We start from the raw sequence: 18,191 nt of genomic DNA on the forward strand, positions 1-18,191 counted from the left end.
AACTTAACAGCACAAATTAGATATATTAGATATTTGTTTGTCTTCTTTTCTGTTTTTTTTGTCTGTTCTTGTCGTCTTCCTTATTATTATTACTATTATAGATGTAAGTATGTGTATATGTGTGTGTGTGTGTGTGTGTGTGTGTGTGTGTCCTCCTGCTCTCTGTGATCATCCCTCTGTTTTAAAGCTGCTTTAAATTTCGCTTTTATTTACACGTTTTTTGTTTCTGTCAGTAAACTGAACGAGTGTGAGAAGCAGCTCATAAACCGACGGCAGAATCAAGAAAAATCCAGATTAATGACAAACATCTCTGCTGCGTATTAGTTTTTTTTTTATTGATGTTTAAAAACGATCAGAGAGAAGATATAAAGTCCAGCTGGAGTTGTGTGTTTCATTGTTTTTCTAAAGTTTTATAAGGTTTACACAGCACGAAAAGTTCAGTTTGGGATTTTTAAATCACCTTTTTACTGCCGACAGGAGAAATAAAAACAGTGTTGTGTTCAAGTACCGTCGGGAAAACAAACTCTACAGTTAAATCAAGAACAACTAAACTCTTAATAATGATAGTTAATTTTAGGGTTTAATATCTTTCACTAAACTGTAACATTTTATCCTCTTGTTTAATCTCTTTATCCTAGTTTAACTTTTATTTTCAACATTTTTTAATCATATTTAAATGTCTCAAAGCATTTTATGTTTGAATTGGAAAGGATGGATGAAAGAAAAAAGGAAAGAAAGAAAGAAAGAAGGAAAAGAGGACAGGAAGGAAAGATGGAAGAAAGAAAGATAGGAAGGAAGGAAGGAAGGAAGGAAGGAAGGAAGGAAAAGGACACAAGAAGGAAAGATGGAAGGGACAGGTGAAAGAAAGAAGGAAAAGAGGATAGAAAAGAAAGACGGAAGGAAGGAAAGGATGACAGGAAGGGACAGATGGAAGAAAGAAAGAAAGGACAGGAAGGAAAGATGGAAGGAAGGAAAAGAGGACAGAAAGGAAAGATGGAAGGAAGGAAAGATGGAAGAAGGAAAGAAAGGACAGGAAGGAAAGATGGAAGGTAAGAAGGAAGGAAGGAAAAGAGGACAGGATGGAAGGAAGGAAAGATGGAAGAAAGGAAGAAAGAAAGGAAGAAGGAGAAGAAGACAGGAAGGAAAGTGGGCCGGATTGGACCCCTCTGCGGGCCTGTTCTGGCCCTCGGGACTCATGTTTGCCCTCCCTGTTCCGTACAGATGAAGCTGCCCCCGTCTACCCCCCCCCCTCCTCCTCCTTCCCGTTCAGCGCGGTGGATCTGCCCCCCCTCCCCCCGCTGCAGCCCGGAGAGCTGAGAGAGTGTTACTACAACCTGGCAGAGAGAGGAACCTGCAGCCTGCTGGCTACTAACACCAGCCAGCAGGAGTGCTGCTGCACTGTGGGAGAGGGCTGGGGGCTGGGCTGCCAGTACAACACCTGCCCCCCCCCACACACAGGTAATATACTACACCTGCCCCCCCACACAGGTGATATACAACACCTGCCCCCCCCCCACACACAGGTAATATACTACACCTGCCCCCCCACACAGGTGATATACAACACCTGCCCCCCCCCACATACAGGTAATATACTACACCTGCCCCCCCCACACACAGGTAATATACTACACCTGCCCCCCCCCACACACACAGGTAATATACTAGACCTGCCCCCCCCCCCCACATACAGGTAATATACTACACCTGCCCCCCCCCCACACACACACACAGGTAATACACACTATACATAACACCTGCCCCCCCCCACATACAGGTAATATACTACACCTGCCCCCCCCCACATACAGGTAATATACTACACCTGCCCCCCCCCCACATACAGGTAATATACTACACCTGCCCCCCCCACGTCTTCCATCTGATCTCAGCAGGAGAAATCAGTGTTGAAGCATTTAGTTCAGACTGATGTCATCGTGTTTCCTCTGAACTCTGTTTCTCACTTTAAAGTTAAACAATGTGTCTGTTTGTTTGCAGCCGAGTTTCTGTCTCTGTGTCCCAGTGGGAGAGGATATGTGACCACAGCAGCAGGAGCCTTCAGCTACAGAGGTACACATGCGCACACACACACACACACACACACACACACACACACACACACACACACACACACACACACACACACACACACACACACACACACACACTGCCTGCCTTTAAACACTGATTCATATTTACAGAAACGTCCAAACTGACACATGCAAATCACGATCATGATTTGACCTGGAAGTTTGAGGCAAATGTTGTAATAAAGTTGAATTTAAAGTAGTTTTAAATATGTAAATGTGTATTTTCTTCCAGATGTGGACGAGTGTAAGCGTTTCCATCCAGAGGTTTGTAAGAACGGCGTGTGTGTTAATAACATCCCCGGATACAACTGCTACTGCTCCAGTGGATACGTCTATAACGGCACACTGCTGGAGTGTGTGGGTACGTAACACACACACACACACACACACACACACACACACACACACACACGTGCACACACACACACACACACACACATAGTCAGATAACACACACACACATAACCAAATAACACACACAACCAAATAACACACTGACACAGACACACACTCACAGTCAGATAACACACACATAGTCGTTTTTATTACCCTGTGGGGACCCCTGACTGGGTTCCACCCTTTCTAAAGGGTCTAGAGACGTAATTCTAACTGCTAAATTCATCATAACAATGACTTGAAATATCAATAACTCTCACATACATTTTAAACCTGAATTTTGCCCGCCTCGTGGGGACCCGTAATTCTAACGTCTATTAGCATACAATTACTATCACTGTTGGCCACGGCACAATTCATGACAAGTATTTGAACAAATGTTGGATTGAAACCCTAACCCTAACCATTAACACTGCATTAAATAATCCAGAATGCCAGGGGGCTATTTGCTAAGTTAATAGGCTGATACAAAGCTAATATACACACTTACATACTTTGTCAGGAAAAGGTCCCCACCGGGGAAATCCCCTCACTGTAGTACCGTGTGTGACCTCTGGGGTTCACACAAAGTCAGGAAGACCTGCTCTGTGGGGACCTTTTTTTTTTTTTTTCAAAGCCTATCTGGAGGCTGTTTGCTATTGATTCCAATGCTTGTGCCCGATGGGGACAAGGAGTCGGTCCCCACGGGGTGAGTGATAATTCAATTTGTGGTCCCCACCAGGATAGAAGAACACACACACACACAGTAACAGACACACAAACACACACACACACACACACACTATGAGACTATGAAATACTAACAACTATCCTAGACTTTGTGACTGTACAGTGTGTCTCTCTCTCTCTCTCTCTCTCTCTCTCTCTCTCTCTCTCTCTCTTTCTCTCAGATCATGATGAGTGTGAGGAGGAGAGTTGTGTAGGAGGAGTGTGTGTGAACACAGTTGGTTCGTATTACTGCAGCTGTGCGCCTCCTCTGGTTCTCGACGACACACAACGAAACTGTGTCAACTCCTCCCACCTCACTGTGGGTAAGACACCTCCCTCCATCCCTCCATCCCTCCATCCATCCATACCTCCATCCATCCATACCTCCATCCTTCCATCCCTTCATCCATCAATCCCTCCATCCTTCCATCCCGTCATCCCTCCATCCATCCATACCTCCATCCTTCCATCCCTTCATCCATCAATCCCTCCATCCTTCCATCCCGTCATCCCTCCATCCATCCATACCTCCAGCCTTCCATCCCTTCATCCCTCCATCCCTCCATCCCTTCATCCATCCATCCTTCCATCCCTCCATCTTTTCATCCCTCCAAACCTTCATCCATCCATCCCTTCATCCCTCCATCCCTCCATCCTCGTCTTCTTCTTCATGTCCTCTGCTCCTCCTTCTCCTCTCCTCTTCTGCTTTAATAGTTTTTCACCTCCTTCCTTCTCTTTCCTCTTCATTCCTCCTCCTCTCTTTTGTCTCTTTATCATTTATCTTCCACTTTTCATCCTCTTCTTTTACAGAAATATTTAAAGGACAATTTTCCATTTTAAACTGTCAAACTGTCAGTATTTGTACAGATGAAAGACTTGAGATATAACATGATACTTTGAGAGTTTTAGAGGAAGCCAGCTTTATATTTAATATTTAATACACCTAATGTTCAGCATTAAGACAATGAACTTATTTAACAAAAGTACAAACTACTCCTTAAAAACGTATCAACCATGTAGTTTTATTAGTCAAATCTGTGTTGTATAGATGAAGTTAAAGCTGATTTGTGTGATTATTGACGGCCTCCTGCAGATGAGAACCTGTCAGTCTGCTGGCAGTTCATCTCCGACGCAGACCTCATGTGTCAGAGTCCGCTGGGAGCTCAGGTCACCTACATCGACTGCTGCTGTCTGTACGGGGAGGGCTGGGGGTTTGAGTGTGCTCTGTGCCCCCCCCCCGACACCGGTAAGTAAAACACACACACACACACACACACACAAGTACTAAACATTAGTGTGTAGTCGTGTCTCCTCGTCTTGTTTCCCTCTAAACTTCTCACATGGTTTAATTTCAAAGATTAGAGAAAAAGTCCAAAAACTGAAAACACATTTGTGTATCAGAACTCAGTTTTTCTTCTTTCCTCTCCCATTAATCATCTCACCACCCCTCACATTTATCTGCTGACCCTTTGGAGGGGCCCCACCCCTAGGTTGGGAACCACTGGACTAAACTAGCTAACTGTATATAAAGTAGTGTAAACTAGCTCCACCTCCAGCAGCTACAACAGTAACATGCTGCTCTAACACTGATGCTTCACTATTAATAATCTAATGATGTCATAATAATAATATATCAGTCAGAGGACCAAAACACTACTTTTACTGTAATACTGCATACTACATCACTATAATACTGCAGTACTTTTACTGTAATACTGCATACTACATCACTCATAATACTGCAGTACTTTTACTGTAATACTGCATACTACATCACTCATAATACTGCAGTACTTTTACTGTAATACTGCATACTACATCACTCATAATACTGCAGTACTTTTACTGTAATACTGCATACTACATCACTCATAATACTGCAGTACTTTTACTGTAATACTGCATACTACATCGCTCATAATACTGCAGTACTTTTACTGTAATACTGCATACTACATCGCTCATAATACTGCAGTACTTTTACTGTAATACTGCATACTACATCACTATAATACTGCAGTACTTTTACTGTAATACTGCATACTACATCGCTCATAATACTGCAGTACTTTTACTGTAATACTGCATACTACATCACTATAATACTGCAGTACTTTTACTGTAATACTGCATACTACATCACTCATAATACTGCAGTACTTTTACTGTAATACTGCATACTACATCACTATAATACTGCAGTACTTTTACTGTAATACTGCATACTACATCACTATAATACTGCAGTACTTTACTGTAATACTGCATACTACATCACTCATAATACTGCAGTACTTTTACTGTAATACTGCATACTACATCACTCATAATACTGCAGTACTTTTACTGTAATACTGCATACTACATCGCTCATAATACTGCAGTACTTTTACTGTAGGAGGGTTTTTCATGCAGTACTTTTACTTGTAATGGAGTATTTGTACATAGCAGTAAAGTTAAATGTTGAGCAGCTTTTAACTGAGACTTTACTGTAAATGAGGAAACACAGTTTGAATCCACAGTGCGGCTCCTCGTCCTGATAACCGTCCCTGTTCTTTAAACACAACAAGCTCCACTCTGGGATCAGAGTTCCTTGTTCTCTCCCTTCAGGTCTACAGGTTGTAGATGGGTGTAACCAACATGTGACGCAGCACAGAGCTGTCAGGCTGCATTCATGACTGAATCACATGATCAAATAGAAAGTGAAACTCAAACACTCGTTGCCTCTGAGAGCTGAAATGGCGCAGAAAGATCAGCTGGACCGAGAAACACTCAGCTGTTCGATCTGTCTGGATCTACTGAAGGATCCGGTGACTATTCCCTGTGGACACAGCTACTGTATGAGCTGTATTAAAGGATTCTGGGATGGAGAGGATCAGAGGAAGATCTACAGCTGCCCTCAGTGCAGAGAGGCCTTCACACCGAGGCCTGTCCTGAAGAAAAACACCATGTTAGCAGCTTTAGTGGAGCAGCTGAAGAAGACTGGACTCCAAGCTGCTCCTGCTGATCACTGCTATGCTGGACCTGAAGATGTGGCCTGTGATGTCTGCACTGGGAGGAAGCTGAAAGCCTTCAAGTCCTGTCTGGTGTGTCTGGCCTCTTACTGTGAGAATCACCTCCAGTCTCACTATGAATCACCTCCATTAAAGAAACACAAGCTGGTGGAGCCCTCCAAGAAGCTCCAGGAGAACATCTGCTCTCGTCATGATGAGGTGATGAAGATATTCTGCCGTACAGATAAGAAGTGTATCTGTTATCTGTGCACTATGGAGGATCATAAAGGCCACGACACAGTCCCAGCTGCAGCAGAAAGGACTGAGAGGCAGAGAGAGCTCGAGGTGAGTCGACTAAACATCCAGCAGAGAATCCAGGACAGAGAGAAAGATGTGAAGCTGCTCCAACAGGAGGTGGAGGCCGTCAGTCTCTCTGCTGATAAAGCAGTGGAGGACAGTGAGAAGATCTTCACTCAGCTGATCCGTCTCCTCCAGAAAAGAAGCTCTGATGTGAAGCAGCAGATCAGATCCCAGCAGGAAACTGAAGTGAGTCGAGTCAAAGAGCTTCAGGAGAAGCTGCAGCAGGAGATCACTGAGCTGAAGAGGAAGGACGCTGAACTGAAGCAGCTCTCACACACAGAGGATCACAACCAGTTTCTACACAACTACCCCTCAGTGTCACAACTCAGTGAACCTACAGACTCATCCAGCATCAATATCCGTCCTCTGAGATACTTTGAGGATGTGACAGCAGCTGTGTCAGAGCTCAGAGATAAACTACAGGACATCCTGAGGGACAAATGGACAAACATCTCACTGGCAGTGACTGAAGTGGACGTTTTACCATCAGAACCAGAACCCAAGACCAGAGCTGAGTTCTTAAAATATTCACGTGAAATCACTCTGGATCCAAACACAGCAAACACACGGCTGTTATTATCTGATGGGAACAGAAAAGTAGAATATACTAAACAACAACAGTCTTATTCTAGTCACACAGACAGATTCACTAATTATCTTCAGGTCCTGAGTAGAGAGAGTCTGACTGGACGTTGTTACTGGGAGGTGGAGTGGAGACGAGAAGTTTATGTAGCAGTTGCATACAAGAATATCAGCAGAGCAGGATATGAATCTATATTTGGACGTAATGACAAATCTTGGTCTTTAGTTTGTTACCCTAACGGTTATGTATTTTGCTTCAACAACATCTCAACTACCGTCTCAGGTCCTGGTTCCTCCAGAGTCGGAGTGTACCTGGATCACAGAGCAGGTATTCTGTCCTTCTACAGCGTCTCTGAAACCATGACTCTCCTCCACAGAGTCCAGACCACATTCACTCAGCCTCTCTATGCTGGACTTTGGGTTGGTTATATATCCACAGCTGAGTTGTGTAAAGTGAAATAGACAGAAGTCATTTCAGACTTCATGTGTCAGATGTTGTAATTCTTCATGTTTTTGTCTCCATGTTTCTGAGCTGCTCAGAGATCAGCTGACATGCTAATAGTGATATTCAACACTTTGTTTACTTTATGTTTCATTAATATGTTCAGTTTCTTTAAATGTGACTTTTTCCTGTGTGTTTTTATCCATGGAGGCTCTCACTGCTCATCACCATGTTTTTAACTTCTCTTTGTTCTAAATGTTAGTTTCATGTCTGTATTGATGTATTTGTGTCTGTTGTTTCTTAAACAGAGAAAACAGCAGAACTTCCTTCATCACAGATATTTTGTTCTCATCACTTTGTAAATTCATAAAGAAATGTTCAATCAAACTGTAATGATCATGATAATAATCATTAATGATGTTCTTGTACATAGCTGACATTCTGGGTTAAACTAACTGACTGTGTGGATGAAGTCAATCTGAACATGAAATCATTGATCACACTTTACTGATTGGATGTGTGAACAATCTGAAGCTTCAATAATCAATAAACAGGATTTTTATCAACAGTGATCAAAGTGTTTTCTTCTTTTACTGTAATACTGCATACTACATCACTCATAATACTGCAGTACTTTAACTGTAATACTGCATACTACATCACTCATAATACTGCAGTACTTTTACTGTAATACTGCATACTACATCACTCATAATACTGCAGTACTTTTACTGTAATACTGCATACTACATCACTCATAATACTGCAGTACTTTTACTGTAATACTGCATACTACATCACTCATAATACTGTAATACATTTACTGCTTTAACTACATGAAGATACTTTTTAATACTAATGTAGGATTTAAAATGCAGAACTTTTAATTGTAATAGAGTATTTTTACATTGCTGTTCTGGTACCTTTATTCAAATAAAAGGCGCATTTATCAGAATCTGTCCTCAGAGTGCAGCAGAAAGTCGACATTAGATTAAAAAATCACAGTGTATGTATTCCTTATTCATGTATATTCTGTGTGTGTGCGTGTGTGTGTGCGTGTGTGTGTGTGTGTGTGTGTGTGTGTGTGTGTCTGCAGAGGACTACGCCAGCCTGTGCAGTTCGTTCCCTCCTTTGTATCCGGAGAGGTTTCCAGACGCAGCAGGATCAGAAACAGGATTGAGACCAGGAGCTGGACGAGGAGGAGGAGGAGGTGTAGTATCTGTACTTTTTTCCCTCTTTATTTCAGCCTCAGTAACCTTTTTCATATCATTTACCTCTCCTCCTCCTCCTCCTCCTCCTCCTCCTCCTCTGCAGCTCTTCCGTACTTCCCTCCCTACGGTCCGGACTCCTTCCCTCCAGCTGTTCTTCCCGGCAGAGACTTCAGCCGCCTGGACTATGACGATTACTCTCCAGCAGGGGGCAGCAGGTCTGGCTTCAGAGGGAGGACGCCTGCCACCTTCAGCCTGCCTGACGGGTCCTACGGCAGGTCGGAGTACGGGTGAGCACCAACATCACAGTCTCCATCTTTATTTAACGACACTTAACGACGAAATTAACCAGATTTATGTTTTATTCTCCAAATCATCCCTCAGTTTTTAGATTCACATCCTTTATTCTAGAGATATTCCTTTATTAAAGCAAAGCAAAGTGGACAGTAAAAAATAAAAGAGTGTCAATTAAAAAAAGAATAAAGAACAATAAATAATAATAAGTCAGTTTAAAAGCAATAAAAACAATAGTAGTAAAAAAATAGTAAAATATTATTTGTGACTTGTTTCAGATGTTCAGATATGAAAGATTCACACATTCATATTCATGTTTTCCATTAAATTAATTTAATAGTCATTTTAATCAGTTTGAAAACTTAGTTAACATCACGACACACGTTACACTAACAAGCTGAGAATGTTATTTAAAATATATAAAGTTAGTCCATATATTTAGTTTTTACTAGCAGCAGGATGGTGTGTGTGTGTGTGTGTGTGTGTGTGTGTGTGTGTGTTTGTTGATGAAGGAACATGTGACCCGGTACAGAGGTGTGACTCACAGATGTGTTTCTAACAGTACGGAGGAATAATATATATCAATAACTTGTTAGTAGATGAATTATTTGTTGGTTTGAATCTGAACGTGAAGAAAAATAAAGACTTTAAACCTGATTCGATCACTTTACTCTCTCCTAACAAGCCTGAACCAACATTAAACAACCTTTAACAGCCTCTAAAAGCTTCAAGGAAACAATCAATAGAACAGACTTTATTGTCATTGCACAAAAGTATAACGAAATTTGCTGTGCCGTGTCTGAATATAAAAAATAGACAGTAATAAATACACAAATACACACACGTACACAATCATTTAAAAGCAGCTTGAAAACAATGTTGCACAAGTTGTCCCATCATAGCATGATCAATAGATGATAGTTTGTGTGTTTGTCCCTGTTCACAGTACTGGTTACTACTCTGAAGGAGACTACAGCCCCCCCGACGGCTCCCCACCCAGACCTCCCTCCTTCCGCCTGCCCCCGGACCCCCGAGCAGAGACAGGCTTCGGTGCTCGGCCCCCTCCTCCGTCCAGGCCCGACGGTCCTCCTCTGAGCCTGGCCCCGCTGGCTGGAGACTCCTACGAGGACCAGGAGGAGGAAGAGGAGGAGCCGTGGAGGCCCGGTCCGCCTTTCCCTCCCTTCACTGAGACGAGAGGAGGAGGAGGAGGAGGAGGAGGAGGAGGAGGAGGAGGAGGAGGAGAGGGAGCGCCGAGGAGAGTCTTTGAGAGTGAGTTTCAGATAGTTTCAATGATGCAAGAAGCACTCGTACGCACAGATTCTTTCTTAACCCTAACACACTGTTCATGGTCAAATTTGACCCGTTTTTACATTTCAGAGCTTTAACAACATCATATACACATTACTTTTAGCAGGACTTTTACTAATGTGACCCACAGTATATGAAAATGGTAATAAAATGCATCTTTTTTTAAGCATTTTCAGCATTCAAACATATTGTTGTATTCATCATATTCTACAAAATCTTGTCCTGGACCATAAAATATTCATTGTGAATGCCTTTTTTCCATACGATTAATCAAATAAAAGGATTTATAAATATGTATTAATGACTAATGGATCATTTATGAATGTGAATTGGTGTAGAGACTAATTATGAGTCAGAATATGAGCAGTATGCAAGGGTTAAACCATGCATACGAGAATCTTAGAATCTTAGAATTTGGATATTGTAATATCGTGATATAGCATAGGTGTTTTTCCCTGGTGTTCTAGCTGTTGTTATTTGCCTTTTCCCCCCCTTTGCCATTATTCTGCCTCCCTATGTTTAACTGACTGGCTAGTTTGGCATATTGTAATATCATTATGTGGCATAAGAGTCTCTTCCTGGTTTTAAAGGTAATTTTAATTTTCTGAACTTACCAGATTGTTCTAGCTGTTGTTTTATTTGCCTTTTACCCACTTTGTCATTACACCCACATTACTGATGAGGATTTATCAGAAATCACATTGTGTAAATATTTCCGATATTCATCCCTACAATATCGTTGCGATATCGATATCGAGGTATTCAGTCAAAACTATGGTGATATTTGATTTTATCCATATCACCCAGCCCTAACATTCTTGCATCTGGCCCATTCACAGATAAACATCCTGAAACATCAGAATATGATATAAAACTGATGATTGTATTATCCACCACAGATCCATGTGTTTAAATGTTATTGTAGTTATTATATATTTAATGTTTATTCAGTAGCTGTGAAAGATAAAAGGATAAAATGATTGATAGTTTTCCAAAGTTGTAAATTAGGGCCCGACAGATACTGGATTTATGGGGATGATAAAAAAATCTGATATCATTATATCACACAATCATTTTATATATATATAGAAAATATACATGAACATACTTTTTTGCATTGATTCCTTAAATGTAGTTATCAAACACTAAACACTACATTTTACAGTTTGTCTATAAGCTTTATTGTATAAAATGACATCATCTATCTTCACTGGGAATTTAACTAAATACCAAAAAAACATGTACATTTATATTTAACTTGAATTAGTAAAAGGATAAAATATACATTAGATGCTCCCTATATAACTTAAAACATCGGTATATCTGTGATATATCGGTCAGGCTCTGTGTTATATATTAATGTCTTGTGGGGGTTTTTTTAGCTTCTGATTAATTAATACTTTCTGTGAAGTTAAATCTCAAAGTCAGAGTTTGATTAACGTCTGGAGTCTCTTGTCTTTCAGGGCGCTACGAGTCCTACGCCGGCCTGAGCACCGCAGACGATTGTGGGATACTGCACGGCTGCGAGAACGGCAGGTGCATCCGCGTCGCCGAGGGTTACACCTGTGACTGTTACCAAGGTTACGAGCTGGACATGACCTCCATGACATGTATAGGTACGGACCGCGCTCACTCACCTCTGCATGCCCTGTCAGACTTTTAGTCATAATGTGAGGGATTATTATTAAAATAAAAGAGTTAAAATGAAAGTTTATATTAAACACTTAAAATATGAAGTTTCTTTGTTATGGCTCAAATTTATTCTTTGTTTTTCGTGCTTCATTTTTTCCGAATTTTAGGATTTTGTTTCAAATATTGTATAAAGTTTAGTTTTTTTAATATCAAGATTTCACAAGCAGATTGAAAACATGTTGGAAAAGAGTCTTTGGGCTCTATTTTTGTATTTATTTGTTTTATCTATTTAGTCAAGAACCACACTTATAGGTTATTTATTTAATCTGGCTTTTAATTAGTGTCATTTTAACTTATTATTATTATATGTCTAATATTTATTTGTTTGTGTTTTATTGTATTTTTATTTTTCTCTGTAAAGCACTTTGAGTTACATCCCTTGTATGAAAGATGCTCTATAACTAGTTTAATAAGTTAATTATCATTATTATTATTGGGTACAATTTCAAAGTACTTATACTTGAGTATTTCCATTTTATGCTGCTTCATACTTTATTTTAACACTATATATTTTTTGTTACATTGACATTTAAAAACATGATAAGCTTATAAAAACAATGCAGTTAGAGTACAGTGTGTTTACTTTGATTAAATCAAATGTAAATGACTTCAGATATCAACAAAATAACTACAATAATCTCAGTATTCAGACAGTTTATGCTGAGACTATAAACAAATTATTATCATTTCCTCCTTTTAATAATGCGTTGAGGATTATAAACCCAGTTTTTACATAATGAATTAATTGTGTTTGCAGATGTAAACGAGTGTGAGGACAGCGCCAGCGTGGAGTTCCCGTGTGTGAATGCTCGCTGTGTGAACACTGAAGGATCTTTCCGCTGCGTCTGCAGGAGAGGATACATCATGTCCCGCAGACCCAATCACTGTGTGGCTGCGTAGAACCAGACCGGACCGGAGACTGGACGGGACTAAACTAGCTTGGGTTTTACTACAGGACTAGATTAGACAAACTCGACTTGACCAGGCTAAGATGTACTGGCCTAAAATACTCAGTAGATGGTGTGAAACTGGTTAAACTGGTTAAACAACACAAAGGTTACACCAGTTCACGCCTGATTGAAGTCAAACTGAAATTTAAATCCTACATATATATTTGTTTTGTGCAAAGAAACAATGATATTAATAATTCTGCATATATTTCAAGAGGATACAACATTTATTAGACATTGTTATGGAAACAGTGTCTAAGCTTTAAGCCTCTGTGGGCTGTTCCCATGGTAACAGCTGACTAACATTTACTGGCATTGCTATGAGATGCCCCATTAATGTCTGTGGTGTATTACTGACTGAGGCATCAATAATAATGTTTTCACAAGCCCACGTAGCAACAGTTATGTTTTATTAGTGATTTAATCATCTGTCCCTGTACAACGTTACATTTCATACAGGAAGTGAAAGCTTGTTAGCCCAGCTTGCTAACGTTAGCACTGAATCCCACTCAGCGTTACTTTGTCTTGACGTTATTTCAACGAGTTGTTCTGTCACTGCAACACATGACATGAATGAATGAATGTACAGAGCCACAAAATAACGTACAAAGTAACGTACAAAGACACAAAGTAACGTACAAAGTAACGTACAAAGTAACGTACAATGTAACGCACAATGTAACGCACAAAGTAATGTTAAAATAGTCATAAAGTAACGTACAAGAACATAAAATAACGTACAAAACCATAAAGTAACGTACGAAGTAACGTACAAAATCCTAATGTACGTCATAAAGTAACGTACTAAATCATAAAATAACGTACAAAACCACAAAGTAAAGTACAAAACCATAAAGTAACATACAGCGACATAAAGTAACGTACAGATTAGAGAAAACGGTAAGTAACAAACTAACATACAAAAAGTTACAACGAATGTACAGAGTCACGAAGTAACTTACAGAGTAGCGTACAGAATAACGTACAGAGTAACGTACAGAGTAACGTACAGAGTTATGGGACAGATGTGACTAAAGAACGACAAACGACTTCAGTCTAAACCAAAAATGTTCCCTTCCTGGAAGCAGGCTAGGCAGCAGGGGGCGCTATCACTGCAGAAAAATAAATAAAGCTTACATTTCCTCTTTTTGTTAATTACAATTATGACCAAATAAATACATAATAAGTATAGGTCAGACACTAAAGATATATTTACTTAATTCTTAGCAAAAATGTATTTTAATTTCAGTTTGACTTTAAGCGACTCGACTCGACAGGAACAAACGACTTTAGAATAAACTTCACCACGCAGGGTTCGACAGCTCGTCCAAAAGCCCTGAATCCATAAAGACGAACTTTTACACTAAATCCACTTTAGATTTACTGTTCAGTTGATTCTGGATCCGGTCTACGTAGAGTTCACTATAGCAGCTGTTCTTTGACTTCTTCCAGTATAAAAACAGTGTAAGCAGCTACCGGTCGATCGTACACTGTGAGCGTAGAAGTCGTACGTAAAGAGCGATTAAAATGTGCAGATTGAGTTAAAACAACATACAAAACACACAATGATGAATAAAATCATGTAGCAGTCACGAAACCAGTCCGAACCAGTCCAGTTGTTGAAACCAGGCCAACTGCACTGGGTACCAAGCTGTGCCCAAAGTTCATGTGTTCGTTCTTCCAGCCGCGGCATTACCTGCACATTTATAGTGTATTAAAGAAGTCTGGTTACGTCATTTTCAGAAGCGGGAGAGAGAGAGATGTGTGAAGTTGTGCAGTAGAAGAAGAAAGTCGAGTGTGTTTTTTTTTTTATTGTTTTTTTTTTTATTTTTAAAGGAAACTAACCAGGTTGAACTGGGTGACGGCAGAGAAAAGACGTTAGCATCGTCTTATACTGTAGATTTCTGCGTCGCCTCCTCTGACGCTCACTGAAAGAGCTCATTGTAATATTTACAACATTAAATATAACCAAAAAAAAAAGCACCAGGTTACTATTCACACACCAGCAATCTGTTTAATGTAACAAAGATTTGAAGGATGTGCCGCATGAGGTAAAAACAAAAATACTGTCAGACTTAAATAATGAATTATATGTGAAGTAAAAACAATTACAGTAATTAAACTAAAGCTTAAATTACAACCATATTCCACGTTTTGATATTAGCTTGAGATTTAATACAGCGATGATATCTGACTTATATTCTGACTTACTATGTATGCTAAAAAACTGAAGGAGTTTCGTTACGTTAAGAAATAAAACGAGCTAACGTACCAAAATCATAAAGTAACGTAAAAAGTAAAAAAGTAACGTACAAAGTCATAAAGTAACGTACAAAATCTAAGTTACGTACAAAGTCATTAATTAACGTAAATAGTCAAGATAACGTACAAAGTCATAAAGTAACGTACAAAATCTAAGTTACGTACAAAGTCATTAATTAACGTAAATAGTCAAGATAACGTACAAAATCATAAAGTAACGTACAAAATCTAAGTTACGTACAAAGTCATTAAGTAACGTAAATAGTCAAGATAACGTACAAAATCATAAAGTAACGTACAAAATCTAAGTTACGTACAAAGTCATTAAGTAACGTAAATAGTCAAGATAACGTACAAAATCATAAAGTAACGTACAAAATCTAAGTTACGTACAAAGTCATTAATTAACGTAAATAGTCAAGATAACGTACAAAGTCACAAATTTCGTACAAAATCATAAAGTAGCGCAAAAAGTCAAAGTAGCGTTCAAAGTCATAAAAATAAATTGAGCTCATAGAGGCGTAAATACTGAGGCGATGAGACTAAAATCCCTCCAGTTGATTATTTTAATTGTTTAATTTTATATTTTGACAATTTTATCTCCCAAAATGACGGTGGTGACGGCCTGGATGCTAATTCTGCTGAATAAATAGTAATTGAATTTATTTGAAGTTAATTTGATCAGTTTTGCCTCAATGTATAATTACACAATTTAAAATGCGTGTAAATTAGTGAATGACGACAGTGAAACTACGGCCCTGTTTTAATGATGAATCATTAATTAGGATTTACTGTGATTGACTTTCTAGCCTTAAAAAAAACGTGAGAAATAATGGAAACGGTGTCATAAGATTTTTTTTTTTTAAACATATTTTCGACCCGTTACAGTCGGCAACTCAAGCTTCTTTTTGTCTTTTTTAATCTGTATTTCTTCATCCTGACAGACTCACATTAGATTGGATAAAGGTTTTATAATCAACACTGTGTATGTGAACAGTTCAATAATTAAACACTATGATTTTATCTTCACTTAAGTCAAGAAAAAATGAAAGAAAAACATGTTAAAATATAAGTTTCTCCGTTTTTATTATACAAACTGAATGTTGATGAATTACTGACATGTCTGTATTTTTTACATTTGTTGTTAGATTCATAAAAGCTTTTCTTTTTCTTTTTTTTCTTCAGCACATAAATACAAACTTCAGTGCAGCTTCCTCTCTCTGAATGTTACTGGAAGCTGTATTCAGTCATATTGTGTATATATAATAATAATTATAATAATTCACATTGTTTCCCACAGTAATCCTTATTGTTGAAACTGTAAGAGAGTGTGTTTATTGTGTTTTTTTTATTATTATTATTATTATTATTTTAAACTTTCTAATAATGTAGTTAACAATGCTGAATGCGATGTGATTTCCTTCCTCAGCACCTGAAGTTTGATGTATAACATGCACTGTATGTGCCAGAGACGGCCCACCGCTTATTATTCTGTACATTGTTTCAATTTCAGTCTCTGGTGCGTTTTTGTTTTTTTGGTTGTTTTAAAAAAAAAAATGTGATTAATGATTCACATTTTTCTGAATCATCATCATCATCATCATCATCATCATCGTTGTTGTTTGTATGACAAGAGATGAAAATATATTTGCACACTTTTATTGAGATCCATCTGTGTTGTGTTGTTTGTGACTGTCTGGTTCTGTAGGAGGAGAAGAGGAGAGACAGAGGAGGAGGAGAGGAGAGACAGGAGAGGAGAGACAGAGGAGAGGAGGAGAAGAAGAGAGATGTAGGAGAGGAGAGACAGAGGAGAGGAGAGACAGAGGAGAGGAGAGGAGAGATAGAGGAGGAAGAGAGGAGAGACAGAGGAGAGGAGAGACAGAGGAGGAGGAGAGGAGAGAGATGAAGGAGAGGAGAGACAGAGGAGAGGAGGAGGAGAGATAGAGACAGAGGAGAGGAGAGAAAGAGGAGAGACAGAGGAGAAGAGAGATGAAGGAGAGGAGAGACAGTAGGAGAAGAGAGACCGAAGAGAGGAGGAGGAGAGATAGAGACAGGAGAGGAGAGGCGGAAGAGAGGAGAGACAGAGGAGAGGAGAGAAAGAGGAGAGACAGAGGAGAAGAGAGACAGAGAGGAGAGAGGAGGAGGAGAAGAAGAGAGGATAGGATAGGCAGAGGAGAGGAGAGACAGAGGAGAGAGAGAGAGGAGAGACAGAAGAGGAGGAGCGGAGAGATAGAAGAGGAGGAGGGGAGAGACGAAGGAGAGGAGAGACAGGAGGAGATACAGGAGGAGAGGAGGAGGAGAGGGAGAGGAGAGGAGGAGGAGAGACAGAGGAGAAGAGAAGAGAGACATTGCTGGTTGTTGGTTTGAATCCCGACTTCAGCTGATAAAGAGTCAGGTCAGGAAGAAGTGAGACACACACAGAGGCAAGACAGATAAAATAGTGATTATAGGTTTCTGTTGGTAATTATTATTCTACTTTAATCTAAGAGACTATTTATTGTCTTTAATAATTCATCAGTATCTAACAAACATCTAAAAGTATTGATATTAGATATTATAACACATCTACATTCATTTAAATGAGAGTTTTAACTGGTACTGTTTAACACATTTTAGACTTTATATATTCTCATTTAAAGAGTGAGGTGGAAACATTACAACATCCTGAGGTGAGTTTAAAACAACTCATGGAGCTAATTTAACACAGCTGATAAAAGTTGGTAGTAAAACGTCATTACAATTAAATTCATATAAGTATTGATGAGAGCAGTTTTAAGGTGGTAATTGACAGTTATGGCTCCTCTAACATCAGCTGGTGTTGAATCCTCAGCTGTTTGTTTACACCTCTGCATTAGCATGTTGCTAACCGGTGTGTGTGTGTGTGTGTGTGTGTGTGTGTGTGTGTG

The 18,191-nt window shown here is 39.4% G+C and overlaps 2 protein-coding genes across 2 annotated transcripts in view; both read left to right on the top strand.

The window, feature by feature from the left end:
• The window catches only part of LOC133980078 (latent-transforming growth factor beta-binding protein 4), a 49,160-nt gene extending 32,210 nt beyond the window's left edge, over nt 1–16,950 (top strand). The window contains exons 23-32 of the mRNA XM_062418648.1: nt 1,222–1,458; nt 1,999–2,070; nt 2,323–2,451; nt 3,377–3,517; nt 4,288–4,440; nt 8,668–8,781; nt 8,886–9,069; nt 10,020–10,342; nt 11,845–11,997; nt 12,831–16,950. Of these exons, the coding sequence (XP_062274632.1) occupies nt 1,222–1,458; nt 1,999–2,070; nt 2,323–2,451; nt 3,377–3,517; nt 4,288–4,440; nt 8,668–8,781; nt 8,886–9,069; nt 10,020–10,342; nt 11,845–11,997; nt 12,831–12,973 (1,649 nt within the window). The 3' untranslated portion in view covers nt 12,974–16,950. The remainder of the gene's footprint in view (nt 1–1,221; nt 1,459–1,998; nt 2,071–2,322; nt 2,452–3,376; nt 3,518–4,287; nt 4,441–8,667; nt 8,782–8,885; nt 9,070–10,019; nt 10,343–11,844; nt 11,998–12,830) is intronic.
• Nucleotides 5,933–7,591, top strand: LOC133979997 (E3 ubiquitin/ISG15 ligase TRIM25-like). The gene has a single exon (XM_062418555.1). The coding sequence runs from the start codon at nt 5,933–5,935 to the stop codon at nt 7,589–7,591; it is 1,659 nt and encodes a 552-aa protein (XP_062274539.1).
• Nucleotides 16,951–18,191: the final 1,241 nt, after the last annotated feature.

This window comes from Scomber scombrus, chromosome 5, assembly GCF_963691925.1.
Source record: "Scomber scombrus chromosome 5, fScoSco1.1, whole genome shotgun sequence".
In the NCBI taxonomy this organism is placed as follows: domain Eukaryota; kingdom Metazoa; phylum Chordata; class Actinopteri; order Scombriformes; family Scombridae; genus Scomber; species Scomber scombrus.